Raw genomic sequence first — 17855 nt, forward strand, 5'->3', positions numbered from 1 at the left:
GTGTGTATCATGTGACTAAAACAGACAGAAAATAAAACTTGGAATACCTTAAAGCAGTTACAAGCAGTACAAGAAGAAGAACATACTTTTTATTATCCCCGTAGGAAAATTACTTTTCCCACTCCAGTCTATCCCAACACACACAAATGTATATGGTACAGGCCCCGAAACACACACAAACAAAGGGCCTGTAAGGCATGCAGGTAAATAGTAATGGGTAGAGAGGCGGACAAGCTCCTCACTGGTGTGCCCTATGAGTGGCTTGTGGGGGACGGTGCCTTGCTCAGTGCTCAGGAGGTGGAGGGACACCCCTCTACTGTCTCTACTGCGTTCCAGGTTTTTTCGGTCCACACGGGTTTTTAACAGGCTATCCTCCGGTGATCCTCCGGTCCCCAGCCGAAAAATTAGTGGACTGACCTACTGCCGCCCCCATGCCACAGATATGATGTAAGAACTAAAGCAGTTTTAGCTATTACTGTATCAAGGAAACCCTAGATAATATAGGTTTACGCAATGGTATGAATATCCTTCTCAACTGTTTTTGTAACGTGCATAAGCCGATTTACTGTTTTTAATGTAGCTGAGAGTTACACCCCATTAAAAATGTAGCCGCAAGAGGGCACAATGTAGCCGAAGGAGGGAACAAGCCAGTCTCTTATTGTGCCGGTCCCATAAATATAGAGGGTTGTGTCAGGAAGGGCATCTGACGTAAAACTTTTGCCAAACCAATATGCGAATCAAACACATGACTTCCATACCGGATCGGTCGAGGTCCCGGGTTAATAACGACCGCCATCGTCGCTGTTCTCATACAGGGTGTTGGTGGAAATTGGACTACCGTTGGTCAAAGAAGGAGAGGAGGACAGTACTCATAGGAAGAGAGAGAAGAGGAACGCCAAGAGTATAGGATTGAAAGTAGGGACATTGCATGTTGGAACTATGCCAGGAAAAGGTAGAGTTTTTTGACATGCTGCAGACGAGGAAGGTAGACATACTGTGTGTCCAAGACACCAGGTGGAAAGGTAGCAAGGCTTAGGAGCAGGGTTCAAGTTGTTCCATCATGGTGTAGATAGGAAGATAAATGGAGTAGGAGTTATCTAGAAGGAGGAGTTTGTTAGGAATGTCCTGGAGGTAAAAACAGTGTCAGATAGAGGGATGAGTCTGAAGCTAGAAGTAGAAGGAGTGACGTTCAATGTTGTTAGTGGGTATGCTCCACAGGTAGGATGTGAGCTGGAGGAGAAGGAGAAATTCTGGTTGGCCTTTGATGAAGTGATGCAGAACATAGCTAAAAGTGAGAGAGTTGTCATTGGAGCAGACTTCAATCGACATGTTGGTGCAGGAAACAGAGGTGATGAGGAGGTCATCACCTCTGGATACCAAACCTCTACTGGTTTGGTATCCAGTAGAGGAACGCAGAAGGACAGATGGTGGTTGACTTTGCAGAAAGGATGGAAATGGCTATAGTGAACACTTTCTTTCAGAAGAGGCAGTAGCATAGGGTGGCCTATAAGAGTGGAGGTAGGAGGCAACAGGTAGACTACATCTTGTGTAGATGGTGTAATCTGAAGGAGATCAGTGACTGCAAAGTAGTGGTAGGCGAGAGTGTAGCCAAACAGCATAGGATGGTGGTGTGTAGGATTGACTCTGGTGGTGAGGAAGATGAAGAGGACAAAGACAGAGCAGAGGACAAAATGGTGGAAGCTGAAAAAGGAAGACTGTTGAATGACTATTAAGAAGGAGTTAAGAAAGGCTCTGGGTGGTCAGGAGGTACTTCCAGATGATTGGACAACTAGAGCTAATGTGATCAGGGGGACAGGTAGGAGAGTACTTGGTGTGTCATCTGGAAGGAAAGTAGATAAAGAGACTTGGTGGTGGAATGAGGAGGTACAGGAGTGTATAAATAGAAAGAGTTTAGCAAAGAAGAAGTGGGACACTGAGAGGACTGAGGAGAGTAGACAGGAGTACGGGGAGATGCAGCGTAAGGTAGAGGTGGCAAAGGCCAAACAAGGGGCTTATGATGACTTGTATGCTAGGTTGGACAGTAAGGAGGAAGAGACTGATCCATACAGGTTGGCAACACAGAGAGACAGAGATGGGGAGGACGTGCAGCAGTTTAAGGTGATGAAAGATAGGGATGGAAGTCTATTGACATGTGCCAGTAGTGGTAATGTGAAAATTGAAAGGGTATTTTGAAGAGTTGATGAACAAGGAAAATGAGAAAGAACAAAGACTAGAAGAGATGGCTGTTGTGGACCAGGAAGTAACAAATATTAGTCAGGATGAAGTGAGGAGGGCATTGAAGAGGATGAAGAGTGGGAAGGCAGTCGGTCTTGATAATGTACCTGTGGAGGTATGGAAGTGTCTAGGAGAAGTGGCAGTAGAGTTTCTGACTGGGTTGTTCAACAAGATCTTCGGTCGTGAGAAGATGCCTGAGGAATGGAAGAGAAGTGCGCTGGTGCCCATTTTTAAGAACAAGGGAGATGCGCAGAGTTGTGGCAACTACATAGGAATAAAGCTGATGACCCATACAATGAAGCTATGGGAAAGAGTAGCGGAAGTGAGCATTTGTGAGCAACAGTATGGTTTCATGCCAAAAAAAGAGTACTACAGATGCAGTATTTGCTTTGAGGATGTTGATAGAAGTACAGAGAAGGCCAGGGGGAGCTGCATTGTGTTTTTGTAGATCTGGAGAAAGCTCTTGACAGGGTGCCCAGAGAGGAACTGTGGTATTGTATGACAAAGGCTAGAGTGGCAGAGAGGTACGTTAGAGCGCGATGCAGGACATGTATGAGGACTGTAAGACAGTGGTGAGGTGTGCTGTAGGTGTGACAGAGGAGTTCAAGGTGGCGGTGGGACTGCATCAGGGATCAGCTCTGAGCCCAATCTTGTTTGCTATGGTGATGGACAGGCTGACAGACGAGGTTAGACAGGAATCTCCATGGACTATGATGTTTGCAGATGACATTGTGATCTGCAGTGAGAGCAGGGAACAGCTGGAGGAGAAGATAGAGAGGTGGAGGTTTGTCCTTGACAGGAAAGGAATGAAGGTTAGCCGCAGTAAGACAGAGTACATGTGTGTGAATGAGAGGGACCCAAGTGGAAGAGTGAGGTTACAGGGAGACGAGATCAAGAAGGTGGAGGATTTTAAGTACTTAGGGTCAACAGTCCAGAGCAATGGAGAAAGTGGAAAAGAGGTGAAGAAGCGTGTACAGGCCGGATGGAACGGGTGGAGAAAAGTGTCAGGCGTGATGTGTGATAGAAGAGTTTCAGCTAAAATGAAAGGAAAGGTGTACAATACTGTGGTGAGACCAGCAATGTTGTTTCGTCTAGAGACAGAGTCACTGAGGAAAAGACAGGAGACAGAGCTGGATGTAGCAGAGATGAAGATGCTGAGGTTCTCTTTGGGAGTGACCAAGAAGGATAGGATCAGGAATGAGTACATCAGAGGGACAGCACATGTTAGAGGTTTGGGGATAAAGTCAGAGAGGCTAGACTGGGATTGTTTTGACATGTCCAGAGGAGAGACAGTGAATATATTGGTAAAAGGACGCCGAGTTTTGAACTGCCAGGCAGGAGGCCTAGAGGAAGACCAAAGAGGAGGTTTATGGATGTAGTGAAAGAGGACATGAAGGTAGTTGGTGTGAGAGAAGAGAATGCAGAAGACAGGGTTAGATGGAGGCAACTGATTCGCTGTGGTGACCCCTGAAGGGAAAAGCCGAAAGGAAAAGATGAAGATCTGGGAGAAATATCCTTATAGCCACGCAGCCAAGTACAGGACAAGAACATTTTCAGTGATCGAAGAGTTGAAGTGCTGGTAACTTTCCCCTTTGAAGAGATAGAAAGATGAGACTCCAGAACTGTGAAGGACCAAACGATGTGGCTTGTGTCACCAATGAGGAATCTACACGTGTGAGTTGAATCTTCACATACTGCATCAATAAAGAATTCACATAAAGTATGTACAAATAAAGGACTCATCTTCATGTTTTCATTTGATCATGACTTCACATTGAGTTTTTCAGTGATCATTACATATAATTTACATAATAGCAGTATTGGAACCTACGTTCGATACAAGTGCAAGACTAAAGACGCTGCACCCTTAGTCATAATTTCATATTCATATTATAAGTGCATTTACTTTGTTAATCATTATTCTGAACATGTATCTTCATATTAATACAGTTCAGTTATGTTCATTGGTGAATAAAATGGTCATGTTTAAATGCTTTGTCATTACTTTTGAGGCTTCTAATTTTTCTTGTGAATTGTCTTCCCTGAAGGCTAAGAAAGTGATCTCTCAGTGACGGTTATGAAGGAATTTTCACCCTAAAATGTCATCACTGGGGTTTTTGCCATCATCTGTGGTGAAGAATAGTTATTTGGGGGCCTTTAGCAGGTATGACATTAAAATGCGATTAATTAATTACAAACCCTGTAATTAATTTTTACAATCGCCTGACAGCACTAGTTTTAAAACATCAGAGCTGTTTTGGGGTACTTATCTCAGTCAATAGAAGAGCCAGGGGGTGGTGGATGGTTCACACAACAGCTGACCATCAATATATAGTTTATCCATGACCAGTGCAGTTTTTTTGCCTCTCTGTTTGTGCTCTTTCACGATGGATTAAAAGACCTTGCGCCTCTCATTTATTTCCCTGCAGAACTGTTCATTAATTCGGAACGATGTGCAGCTCCCGACCTTTGCTCTGAACAAGCATTTTTTTGCTGGAAGTGCTCGGATTTAGCAAATAAATTTGAGAATCAAGCAAACAGTAGCAATCTACTCCGTGATCTAACCTTCAGGGTCCAAGCCGATGGACATTGTGGAATGTGATGGTACTTACACTAAAGTTCTACTCTACTCTCTCTTACCGTTTCTTCTGGGATTTTAAGAGTCAACATTAAAAAAAAATTCACTTGGGACTCTAGGATGTTGCAAAAGATAAGGTTGTCTCGCATGTTCCTCATCTGGATGTCCAGAATGGTTTCTCTCAGGGATTTATTTTCTTTAAGTATACTCACCTAAGAGGACACAGCCATCAGAATGGAATGGAGCCTTGTGTTATTCACTGCAGGTTGTCTATCTGTTGGTGTGTGAACTCCAGGCTGGCTTTGAGGTTTCTATCTACTTATGAAGCATCCCAAGGATGTCAAGCTCTTTATTGATCGACTACAGTATGTTGAACTGGATGTCTGTGGTCTCCAGGTCCTGGGTGTCTGTGGAAGAATCCTTTTTATTTCCTCCTTTTGTTCGGTTTGTTCCGAGAAGTAAGAACAGAAGGAGCCCTCCTTTTCTGCTTATTTCTACCGGTGGTGCACCGGTACAAATAATTATCGATTAACTTCTCTAGGTCCTCCACTGGAAGTAATGCTAAATACAGAGTTTAACTCAGAGTTTACTTGGTCTCTTTTAAATGCTGAATAAAACAATTGCCGTCTTTTTTGCCATAAAACAGCTCCACAGCCCACTGAACATTAAACAATCCTCATATTTGTCTCCAAACACTGTCTTCTGACTTTGAGATGCTGTGGTCAGCATCTGACCGCTACTGACCAGTTGCACATTCATCATGTCACTCTCTGTAAATACAGGAAAGCAAAAGTAGTTTTGATCCCAAAATGGCGACTATATGAACAGAAAAGCAGTGCCTGCCATCTGATCACATCAGTAGAAGTGGGCATTTAAACCTCTTTTCTACAATCAAATGTAAACAATCATATCTCCGGTTATCCGTGGTTGATCGGTTCCAAATAGAAACCGGGTGAGAGTTTAACATCTATATCGTTGTGTAAAGATGGCAGTAATCTACATAACAGACTTTATTTGTCAAGAAGCTTTAACAAGGCCATGTTTTCCAATCGCAGGGTCGAGATTATTGGAGTAGTAATTGTCTGCTTGTCTCTATATTACAAATTTTGATTGGAAATGGTTGAAGACTAACAAGAACACTGACAGACTGATGCCATAAACTTGTTTATTCCTGCATATTTTCCATAGTGCCAAAGTCACACTCATATTCCCTCATCCACATTTTGATTGGTTGTTCTGCCGCAACATTCTGCTCTCCTTTCCCTATGTTTCCCCTCCTCCTTCTTCAGCTCTCACTCTCTCATTCTCCCCAAATAGCTCAAAGGTGAATTAGTCCAACCAGGCACGAGCTGTTAAACAGCACAACCTCCCCTCTCCCATTCATTACCCCCCCCCCCTTCTTTCTTTCCCTCTCCTTTCTTCTCTGTCTCATGAGAAGACAGTCAGTCGAACTCGAACAATGGAGCGACACAGCACCGATCGAAAAGAGAAGAAGAAAGCAGCATTTGCGTCAGAATATTAACTATATGTTCAATACTGAGCTCATGCAACAGATTTGATCCCCAGGGATATTTCTTGCTACGACCAATGCACTCCCAACTGGCAGATTTGGAGCCGACATCTTCAGGGGTTTAAAATTCAGTTCATTTGCGTGGAGGAAAAATGAGCTTTGGTTCTGTGAAAATGACAATGCTGGAAAATGGCAATGTGCAGCTGTGACTCGTGTTGGCATTACCTTCACCACCAGCACCTCCTACCAAAATTTACCCTGCTGGATCTAAAGAAGACCGAGCATCGGAGCAGCTAATGCACACACAGGACGTGAGACTGATGTGCAGAGTTAAAAGAGTTTTGTTGTATCATGCCATTGTAATATTAGGATGCATTTGTTTGAAGACTTACATTACATCACATTGGGTTTATCAGACTACCACCTGAACTCCTGAGGACTAATAGGGAGGAACAGAGTGATGTGCATCAGTTCCTGCCTTAGAATGGATGTCAAATCTTATGGAGATATTCATATATGCTAAAGACAAGACTACAGGACGATCGAGGTCTATTATAATTAACATAAAGCATAATTTTTTTGAGAAATCTCATGAAGACTGTCAAAACAATAGATATTTACTTTATTAGAATTAAAACCAATATGTTTTATCCAAAAATCTCTGCAGTCAAATTTTGCAGAAAATAAGTTTTACACCAATTTCAACTTTGTGTGAGCACTTCAGCCTGTCTTTTCGGTGTGAGGTGGATCTGCCGTGGGAGGCAGCTGACAGACATCCAAGACGCCGCGAGCCATACTCCGTGTGAAGAATGCCCCGCCGCGCTTGGCCAAGCCGGCTGACCCGGGCTCATCACCAGGGTTCTACGTGGAAAGATCGCAGAGCCGCATCAACCTATCAACCTCCTTTGAGGCTCTCGCCATCTACTTGCCCTGCATGAATTCCTTTGATGAGCATGATGGTGGTGAGTGGAAATCAGCTTCACACACACACACACACACACACACACACACACACACACACACACACACACACACACACACGAACACTCTGTAAAACAGAGTTTTATTCTCTCTAAAACAGATAGCAGAAGGCAGAAGGATTACTCTAAAGGTTATACACCAAATTTCATAATATTTTGTGGAGGGGTTGGATGGAACCAGGAGCACAAGACAAAATATTTATTAAATATTGGATCCAGCATGCCCTATTGATTTTATTCAGCTCAGGACAGGCTGCTCTATCCTGTTTATTGTGCACATGAACTTCATAAATACATTACATTAACAAATAACTGACAGAAGGTAACATAATCAAAGGACCCTTCAAATGAAGGATTTCAAGTTTATGCTGCTGATCATCTGCATTCAGAAATTAGTTTAAAATATATTCAAATATAAATAAAAATATTAATAAAAATATTTACACTCTGCTGTAGAACATAAGTAAAAGTAAGAAAAGAGTAAATAATTTACTTAAGAAAAAGAGCAAATGAGATTAGAGAAAAATAAAATTAGAATTAGAATTATATATGAACATATATACAAATACATACAATAACACAACTGCCGCTTCATTTCTCACCATTGCTACACGTTAAAGTGATAGTTATACAGCTTGATGGCCATAGGCAGGAAAGATTTCCTGTGGTGTCTAATAGTGTCAAACGTTTAAATTACCGTAAATAATAAGATAAATAGTTCATCACTCTATCGCGAAATTCATTAATCATGTGTTGTTCATGGAATGCATTGACCGCAAAGAACGAGGGCGCACTGTAGTTCTAGTCCTTAACAATAAGCACAGCCCTGTTCTCCTTCCCGTCACCTTTGCTGATACATCCAACCACCGCTGTGTCATCAGAAAAGAAACTTATATCAATCACATGAGGGGTGTAGAGCAGCAGGCAGATGTTTATGCAAGTTAAGTCTTTAGTCCAATGTTTATGTATGTGTGTTCTGTTGAATGTCTTTGGCAAAGATGATACTGTCAAAGAACAATGAGAAAAGTTAAGAGGATAAGAACAGTTATGCTTGCTTAGGTATAGCTTGTCTATAACTAAATGGGTGGTGGATAAATAGCCTAAGTTGTGAAAATTATTACAATGTCAGCTTGGATGAGCTGAAGCAATGCCCTTGCTTGTTCATCAGCTGCTGAAATTCAGTCCTGTATTTAGGTCAAGGGCACTTTTATACGCAACACGTGAAAACACTGACCATCTGATAAGCAGACAATTAGTTTACCACCTGAGCCACATAAACTACACCCATTAGCTTCTTTATTTTTACTCTATTTATCCAGATTGAGTAAAGGTGAATATATTTGCCTCAAACATCACTGTTAGTCGATTTACAAGTTTTTTTTAATTTCATTCTTTAAATTTGATTTTACTGCAAATAGAGTTAATTACAAAAAAAAAAAAAGTTTGATTCCTAGTACCCAATTCCAGATATGATACCAGCATCAGTTCAAAAGTGAATGGTAACCATTTCTTTGAAATTGTGAATTGCATGTAGTGAAAATAAACTATTCTTCCTGCTGATGTAGCTACACTCAAGTTAAATATAAAAAAAATGAGGGACAAAGCTATATGGAACCCGTGTGACATATTTGAGTTATAGAGGAGGTGTGAAGGTTAGGAGAAGAGTGGCCTCTGGTGTGCTTCTGAACTGGAAAGATGTCCCAGAAAAATCGGGAGAGCAATATGGACAGGAAGGAAAGGAGGTCTAATCTATGGGGGGGGGGGGGGGTAACTGCAAGTGTTCATTTGTTATGCTGATCCCTGTGGGATGAAGCACAATGTTCTTCAGTCTATTTTAGTCTAATGTAGGACAAAAACAAGGTTGTTGTATCTGTGGATTGGATAAGGAAAGGAAGACTGTCAAAATACTGAATTAGAAGTTCTACTGCATGTTACTTATGTAAAAACATACAAGGGTAAGTAGGAAGCTGTACTCAAAATATTCAAGTTAAAAGTATTATATGCAATTTCCTCATTGGGGGTTAATAAACAATCTTACAACACCCGCTGCCCCAAATTCAAACTTTCAACAGGTCAACAGACTCAACAGGTCATTGCCATAAATATCAATTAAATCATTGCTTGTGTCAGTAAATAATAATGTTACCTTGGAATTCCTGCGGTGCACTGGCATCTTGCCCGGAGTGTCCCCCGCCTTGCGCCCTATGCCGCCGAGATAGGCTCCGGCTCCCCCTGACCCGCTGCGGCGGATACAGCGGTGGTAATCTGAAGATGACTGACTGACTGACTGACCTTGGAATTCAAACCAAGCTGAAATTAGAGAAATCATTACAGGAAATTAAAATTTATAATAAAAATACAATTTTATGGGTGGAACTGTGGAGGTTTATGCATGTAAAGAAAAAAAAACCAACTGAATAAAGCAGCAGGTATATAAAGATAATTTAGGTGAGTTCATTTTGTAATTAACAAAATACATTATCTATATGATGTAATGGTTGCTGTGTAAACACATTTCTTCTAATTTAAGGTAGCGATGTATAAAGTACAATATTTTACTCTGAAGAGGTGTCATTTCGGCAAAAGTCTCACAAGTGTTGCACAATACTGAAATATGTGTTATCTGTCTGATTGCTGTGGGATTACCACCTCTGATTCGTTGAGAAAAGACAGACAGACGGATGGACGGACAGACAGGCAGACAGACAGATACTTATTCCCAGAAGAATAAAGTATCCTGGTGGATGCTCAGGCATACATAATGAATAAATACTGGATAAACAACAGGAAAAAAAGAAACACTGACACCACAGGACATACCACAAGACATACACTACACTAACAAACACATACAGCATTAACAGGACATGTAGTAAAATATAAACAGCATAAAATAGAATAAAAAGTGAAAGTGAAGATAGCAGGAGGCCCACATGGTGGGTAAAGTACACCCTTCTTACATTGTAAGGCAAGTCACTATCTAATGTCACAACATCACAACACCTTGGCCCCACTGCACCGCAGCCAAGACTGACATCCCATCTCATCTCCTTCACTCAACCACATGCTGACCTCACTGCTTCCCCCCCCGCTCCTCCTGAGAGTCATTGTAACCCCTGATGGCACGAGGCATGAAGGAGGACCTCAGCTTCTCTGTGGAGGCGCTATGTGACAGCAGTCTGTCGCTGAAGGTGCCTCTCTGCTGGGAAAAGGTGGTGTGCAGGGGGTGGCTGGTGTTATTCATGATAGCCCTAGCTTTGGACATGGTCCTGCTCTGCAGAAGCATCTCCACAGAGTCCGGGGTCAGCCTGACCACTGAGCCCGCTCTGCGGATGAGACATGACTCTTTTCCTGGCCCCACCACCCCAACACACAATGGCGTGTGACAGCACACTGGAAACAATGGACTGATAGTGTAACAGGTCAGAGGTAGGACCCAAGTACAGCACAGACTGACACCAGATCAGAAATAGTCCAACAGTTTATTCTGAGGTTCGCACGGAATGGCAGCAATATTCCAGAAAAACAGTCTCAGCAAACAGGAATCCCAGCTGACAGGTAGCAGACAAGGAACGAGCAGGCAGAGTAGTCAAGGACAGAAGGCTGGTCAGATTACCGGGGCAGAGACAAGGAAGACTGGTTGAAGACCGGCAGGGTCGAAACCGAGGAAGCAGTCCGGAGATCAACGCGAGAGAGCTTTGCATGATACGAAGACAATCTGGCAGAGACTGAGAGGAATGGGAGGGAATATATAATGAACTGGCAGGTGATAATCAGGTGAGGAAACACAGGTGAAGGTAGTTGCACTGATGAGGTGGGAGTGGAAGGCAGGTAGAGCTGGGCAGATGAGAGGAAAACCAGGAGCGGATTGTGACAGATAGAACATGAGAAAAGTCTGACTTCCACAGATTAAGAAAAAAAGGGTGTCCAAATGTCACACAATATTCACGCATAGTTGTAGGTGTAATCTGTGAATTATAGAAAGTAATGTCCTCAAAGTGAAAAAGGCTGCTGTTGCTGGGATTACTGAGCTCTGGTTTAGATAGAGTCCAGGGGAAAAAAAATCAGTCAACATCAGATACATACATTCAAGCTCATTTGGGTTTTGAGCACCCAAAATGAACCCACCTAAACATGGGGAAAAAAATAAATAGAAGAATCTGGTTGCGTACACAAAACAGACCTGTGAGGTGAGCTTGTTAAATATTGCACCACCCTTTAATCCAGAGTGTAAATTTTAATTAATTTCATTTTTGAGGTATAATTTTTTGCATTGGTTTCTGAATGTGACTGCTTTTAATGTAAAACTGAGAAGAAGGGGGACTGCATATCTATGAAATGTCTGGTGATGCACAATTATCTGAGTTTGCAGATCAGACCACTGAGGAGATCAAATGAATTAAGAACCAATGGGTGAAGTGTGTATCGGCCACTTGTCACACTTAAGCAGAAAACACTCCAATTCAATTTCATGAGTAATCTCATGACACACCAACATAATGTAATGTTAAATAAAGTTCAGTCAGCTTCACATCTGAGAGGTCAACACACAGCCATACAGAGGGTTGAGAATGAAACATTTGTTCGCTGATAAAACCCGAAGCAGGGAACTTAGCGCCGGACATCTACTGGTAGACTACGTGCTAGTGAGAGAGAAGGTGGTTCCAACAAAAGCACACAAAAGAAAACATAAAATATAAATTACCCAAAAGTCTAAACCTTTATATCCCCAACACAGCAAACATAAATAGGTAACACTTGCCCCAGGAACACCACCACTGCCACTGACCTCCATCTGCCAAAGCAGGGCTGATGGGGGCTAACAAAACACACAGAATATAACTAAAATGGGCAAGGCAACACATAACAGATATACTGTATGCATTAACAACTGAGCTTAAATAAACCAAAACATAAAAACAAAAATGACAATCTTCCCCCAAGTAAAAAAAATAAATAAATACAGAAAAAGTAAAACAAAAAACAAAATAAAAAATGAAGTTACAAAATTAAATAAATCTAGCCCTACACCACTCACATACCTAAATATCAGTTCATTTCCTGATTAAAACATGCATGGGTGTGGTCTCAGGGCCATGTCAAATAGGTAGGATGATGCATTTAGCCCGAAGCTGGACCGACAGCCAATCATGGGAACAAGCACAGAGACAAAACAGCAGTGACCTCTGTAATTCTGTAAGAGGATAAATGGTTGCCAGAAATTGGGATTGTATTTATGTAACCCATATTGAGATCCATAATTTGTTACTCTTGAGGCATGATCTTCACATCTCCTCTAGAGGAGAGAGAGGCAATGAAAACCTGACCATATTTAGAAGACATGTTCGGCTTGTTCCGAGACCATGCCGACATTAGTCGTATGAGTAGAGAGTAGAGTAGAACTTTATTGATCCCTTAAGGAGGTTCCGTCAGGAAAATTAACATCTCCGTCGCACTACACACATCATAGTGAGTACACAAAAACACAGAAAAAACACACAGAAAGCACCAGCACATAGAAAGTAGTAGAAATCTACCAACACCAAAGAGAAAGAGTAATAAATAATCCATCAAGAATATACAAATAGAAAGGCATAAATAGGTATAGGAATAAAAAGGCATAAATAAACAGGTTTAGTTAGAATGGGTAGAGTGAAGTGTCTACAGAAGTGGTTCTTAACCATGTTAGAGGTACCGAACACTGCCGGTTTTATATGCTCACTCACCGAATCCTTCTGTCGTAAAAAAAAAGAAAAGTTCAAATTTAAGACACAAGTATATGTTTTACTGGTGTATTTAATGAATTGTGCATTAATATCACCTTTTTCAAAGAACAAAACCAAGACAGTGCATGAACTCACATGAAATTACCTACCTGCAAAACAGTGTGACTTCTGCTGTTGTTATTGAGAGACCAGTTCAGATACGCGTGGCTTCACCTTGGCAAGTGCTACTCATGTCATTTTCACTGCAAAGTCTGCTTCTTTTGTTTTCCATGCAGCTTAAGGAAGTGTTACTTTATTTTTGCCAGTGCGAGACTAGAGCTGTTCAACTTGACATTGCAAATCATGCAGAATGCTGACTCCCATCACGTTCCGTTATACAGTACATGTAAATTCAAGTGGTACATATTTGTCCGACCACTTTCTTTTTTTTGCTCAACATAGTTACTATGAATTAAAATATTAATAAAGCAATCAGATGATGTACCATCATGACAGTCATAAATTGAGTGAGTGCGCAAAATCCCCTGTAGCACAGGTAGGCTAATCGATGTAGCGTGATCACCTGCAGCCAGTGATGGCTAAGGGGGGTGTGTCATCACAAATTGACACGATGTGTCAAACATACACAGTGATTCGTGTATTTTCGGCAAAAACATCCGACACATTGTGTCAGGTGTTTTGTCTTGAACTCTGCTCTGCCGAACCCCTGAATAAACAGGGTAAGACCGACTTACCGAACCCCTAGGGTTCGATCGAACCCAGGTTAAGAACCACAGTGTTTGTATTGTTTTTGGTGTATTATGTGTGTCATCCCTCAGCTCTCGTGTGGACTCTCTTCTTCTTCATCTCCCCCCAGAGAGGAGTTCAGCAGTTTAATGGCTCGGGGTATGAAGGAGTTCTTAAGTCTGTTGGTCCTACATGTTGGGAGGCGCATCCTCTGGCTGGTCAGGCTTCTCAGGCTTCTCTGGTTGTTGGTAAAGGTGTGCAGACGGTGGCTGACATTGTCCATGATGTTCAGCAGTTTGTCCAAGGTTCTCATCTCTGCCACCGTTGCCAGAGGGTCCAGCTTCATCCCGACCACTGAGGTGGCCCGCCTGATCAGCTTTTCCAGCCTGGAGAGATCCGCAGTGGTCACGCTGTCTCCCCAGCAATGGAGACTATGGAGACTGAATGGAGACTAGGAGAGAGAGGGTAAGAGAGAAGAAGGAGGAGAGAGGAGCTCAATGACTTTTGATGTTGAGTCTAAAGCAGTACTTTAGCATAACTTACCAGTCTAAGCCATCTTAATTCAAAATTTTCTGAAAAAGAAACGTTTTCAGTCTAGTCTTAAGTAATGAGTGTCTGCCTCCCGAATGGAGGTATGGATGTGGTTCCACAACAGAGGGGCTTGATAGCTAAAAGCTCTAGCCCCTGTCCTCATTTTTAAATCCTAGGAACCAGTAGGCCTGTAGTAGTATGTTGAGAGCGTAATGCTCTAGATAGATTATATGGAACTAAAAGTTCCTTCAGATAGGTCGGTTCATGGCCATGAGGGGCTTTGTAAGTGAGGAGGAATATTCTAAAATCTATTGTAGCTTTCACAGGGAGCCAGTGCAGAGAAGCCAACACAGGAGAAATATGGTCTCTGGTGCTGGTCTTGGTCAGAACACGGGCGGCAGCATTCTGGATTAGTTGAAGTGTCTTCAGTGAGTTTTGGGGACAGCCTGAAAAATGTGAGTTACAGTAATCTAGTCTGGATGTGATCAAAGCATAGATTATTTTCTCCGCATCATTTTGTTTTAAAATATGCCTGATTTTAGCAATGTTACGGAGATGGAAAAAGGCTGTTCTAGAAACCCGTTTTATGTGTGACTTAAAAGACAGATCCTGATCCAAAATGACACCTACATTCCTCAAAGTGGTTTTGGCCTCAAAAGTGATGCCATCCAAGGCTATTGCATCACTGGGCACTACATCCCTAACAGATTTTGGGCCAAGCACAATGACCTCAGTTTTACCAGAATTTAGATGCAAAAGATTATTGGTCATCCGATCTTTAATCTCTTTAATACACTCCTGTAGTTTGTCCAGCTTGATTGGCTTCATCAGGTGTAATCGATAGATACAATTGCGTATCATCAGCATAACAATGGAAGTTGATGGAGTATTTCCCTAATAAAATTATCTAGAAGAAGCATGCATAAGATAAACAATATTGGACCAAGAACCAAGCTGAGGAACTCCATAACTAACTGTAGTGGACTGGGAGGATTCATTATTAACATTAACAAACTAGGAACGGTCAGTTGTATCCAAGAGAACCAGTGTAGAAACAAGTTCTCTTTCTGAAATGGTAAGTAGGTCATTGCTAACTTGACTAGTGCCTTTTCCATACTATGATATTCCCTGAAACCTGACTGGAAATCCTCAACTTAACTGTTGGATTTAAGCAAATTACATAACTGATTAGCAACTCTTTTCTCCAAGATCTTAGATAAGAATGGAAGATTTGATGTGGTTTGATAATTATTTAGAACAGCAGAGTCAAGGTTAGATTTTTTGAGTCGTGACTTGATCACAGCTACTTCAAAGGACTGTGGTACAAATGCTGTTGACAATGACAGGTTAATTGTATTAAGAAAGTGGCTGCTAAGGAAAAATAAGGTTTCTTTGATGATCTTTAATGGATTTGGATCTGACAGACAGGAGGATGGTTTAGCTGAGGAGACTATTTTAATCACCTGACTGATTGTGGAAAAGACATCCATAGAACAAAAAGGTTCAGGAGTCAAACATACATGTATGTTTTCAAGATCTAAGGGATGTAAAGAAGGACTAGAGTTGGTGGAGGACAGGACACTATTCTTCTCAAGTTTTCGGGTATGCTGCTTTAATTGATGGGTATGGGAATTAAACCAGGGAGCTTGCATCCACTGTTTTATAGTCTTATATTTGAGTGGAGTAATTAAATCTAAGATTTTTTAGCAGAGAGTATGTTGCATTGCTAACAAAGTCATCAATTTAATATGGACTAACATTAGCTGAGTTAGTCAACTGTGTAGTTCAGGTGTGGGATTAAATTAAGCATGCTTGAGATTTCTTCCTTGAATTTAGAAACAGCATGATCTGATAAGTGTCTAATATAAACATTTTTGGCAGGAAGGGGATTACACAATAGCTGAATATCAAAATTTGTCAGGCAGTGATCAGAGAAGACAGGATTTTGTGGAAAGACGAGCAGCTCCTCAATTTCCATCCCATTAATCAGGACTAAATCCAGAGTATGCATAAACTGGTGAGTAGATTCCTGTACACACTCACTGAAGCCTAAGGAGTCTAGTACTGTAACGACATAAATGCCCTACTGAGGCTATCATTAATGTTGTCCATGTGCATATTGAAGTCACCAACAATAATCACCTTATCAGTTTTAAGAATTAGACTAGTTAGGAAGTTGGCAAACAATGAAGTTATGGATACAATGAAGTTATGGGAGAGAGTAGTGGAAGCTAGACTAAGGGCAGAAGTGAACATTTGAGCAGCAGTATGGTTTCATGCCAAAAAAGAGTACTACAGATGCAGTATTTGCTTTGAGGATGTTGATAGAGAAGTACAGAGAAGGCCAGAGGGAGTGGCATTGTGTTTTTGTAGATCTGGAGAAAGCTTATGACAGGGTGCCCAGAGAGGAACTGTGGTATTGTATGAGGAAGTCTGGAGTGGCAGAGAACTATGTTAGAGCAGTGCAGGACATGTATGAGGACTGTAAGACAGTGGTGAGGTGTGCTGTAGGTGTGACAGAGGAGTTCAAGGTGGAGGTGGGACTACATCAAGGATCAGCTCTGAGCCCCTTCTTGTTCGCTATGGTGATGGACAGGCTGACAGACGAGGTTAGACAGGAATTTCCATGGACTATGATATTTGCAGATGACATTGTGATCTGTAGTGAGAGCAGGGAACAGGTGGAGGAGAAGCTAGAGAGGTGAAGGTTTGTCCTGGAAAGGAGAGGAATGAAGGTTAGCCGCAGTAAGACAGAGTACATGTGTGTGAATGAGAGGGACCCAAGTTGAAGAGTGAGGTTACAGGGAGAAGAGATCAAGAAGGTGGAGGATTTTAAGTACTTAGGCTCAACAGTCCAGAGCAATGGAGAGTGTGGAAAAGAGGTGAAGAAGCGTGTACAGGCAGGATGGAACGGGTGGAGGAAAGTGTCAGGTGTGATGTGTGATAGAAGAGTTTCAGCTAAAATGAAAGGAAAGGTGTACAAAACTGTGGTGAGACCAGCAATGTTGTTTCGTCTAGAGACAGAGTCACTGAAGAAAAGACAGGAGACAGAGCTAGAGGTAGCAGAGATGAAGATCCTGAGGTTCTCTCTGGGAGTGACCAGGAAGCATAGGATCAGGAATGAGTACATCAGAGGGACAGCACGTGTTAGAGGTTTTGGAGATAAAGTCAGAGAGGCCAGACTGAGATGGTTTGGACATGTCCAGGGGAGAGATAGTGAATATATTGGTAGAAGGATGCTGAGTTTTGAACTGCCAGGCAGGAGGCCTAGAGGAAGACCAAAGAGGAGGTTTTATGGATGTAATGAGGGAAGACAGGAAGGTAGTTGGTGTGAGAGAAGAGGATTCAAAGGACAGGGCTAGATGGAGGAAATTGATTCGCTGTGGTGACCCCTGAAGGGAAAAGCCGAAAGGAAAAGAAGAAGAAGAAGGAAGTTGGCAAACTTAGATAGTAATTCACTATAGACCAGGAGGAAGATAAATTATGACAAACAATAAAGGCTGGAGTAGTTTGTCAGTTGGGTTAGATCGACTCAAACTAAGACTTTCAAATGAATTAAAGTTCATTTT

At 41.9% G+C, this 17855-nt stretch overlaps 1 protein-coding gene across 1 annotated transcript in view; it reads left to right on the forward strand.

Moving 5' to 3' along the window:
- The first annotated feature begins 6944 nt into the window (after positions 1-6944).
- The window catches only part of rims4 (regulating synaptic membrane exocytosis 4), a 100105-nt gene continuing 89194 nt past the window's right edge, over positions 6945-17855 (forward strand). Inside the window, exon 1 of the mRNA XM_068340951.1 lies at positions 6945-7285. Coding sequence (XP_068197052.1) covers positions 7258-7285 — 28 coding nt within the window. The 5' untranslated portion in view covers positions 6945-7257. The remainder of the gene's footprint in view (positions 7286-17855) is intronic.

This window comes from Antennarius striatus, chromosome 18, assembly GCF_040054535.1.
Source record: "Antennarius striatus isolate MH-2024 chromosome 18, ASM4005453v1, whole genome shotgun sequence".
Taxonomy (NCBI): Eukaryota; Metazoa; Chordata; class Actinopteri; order Lophiiformes; family Antennariidae; genus Antennarius; species Antennarius striatus.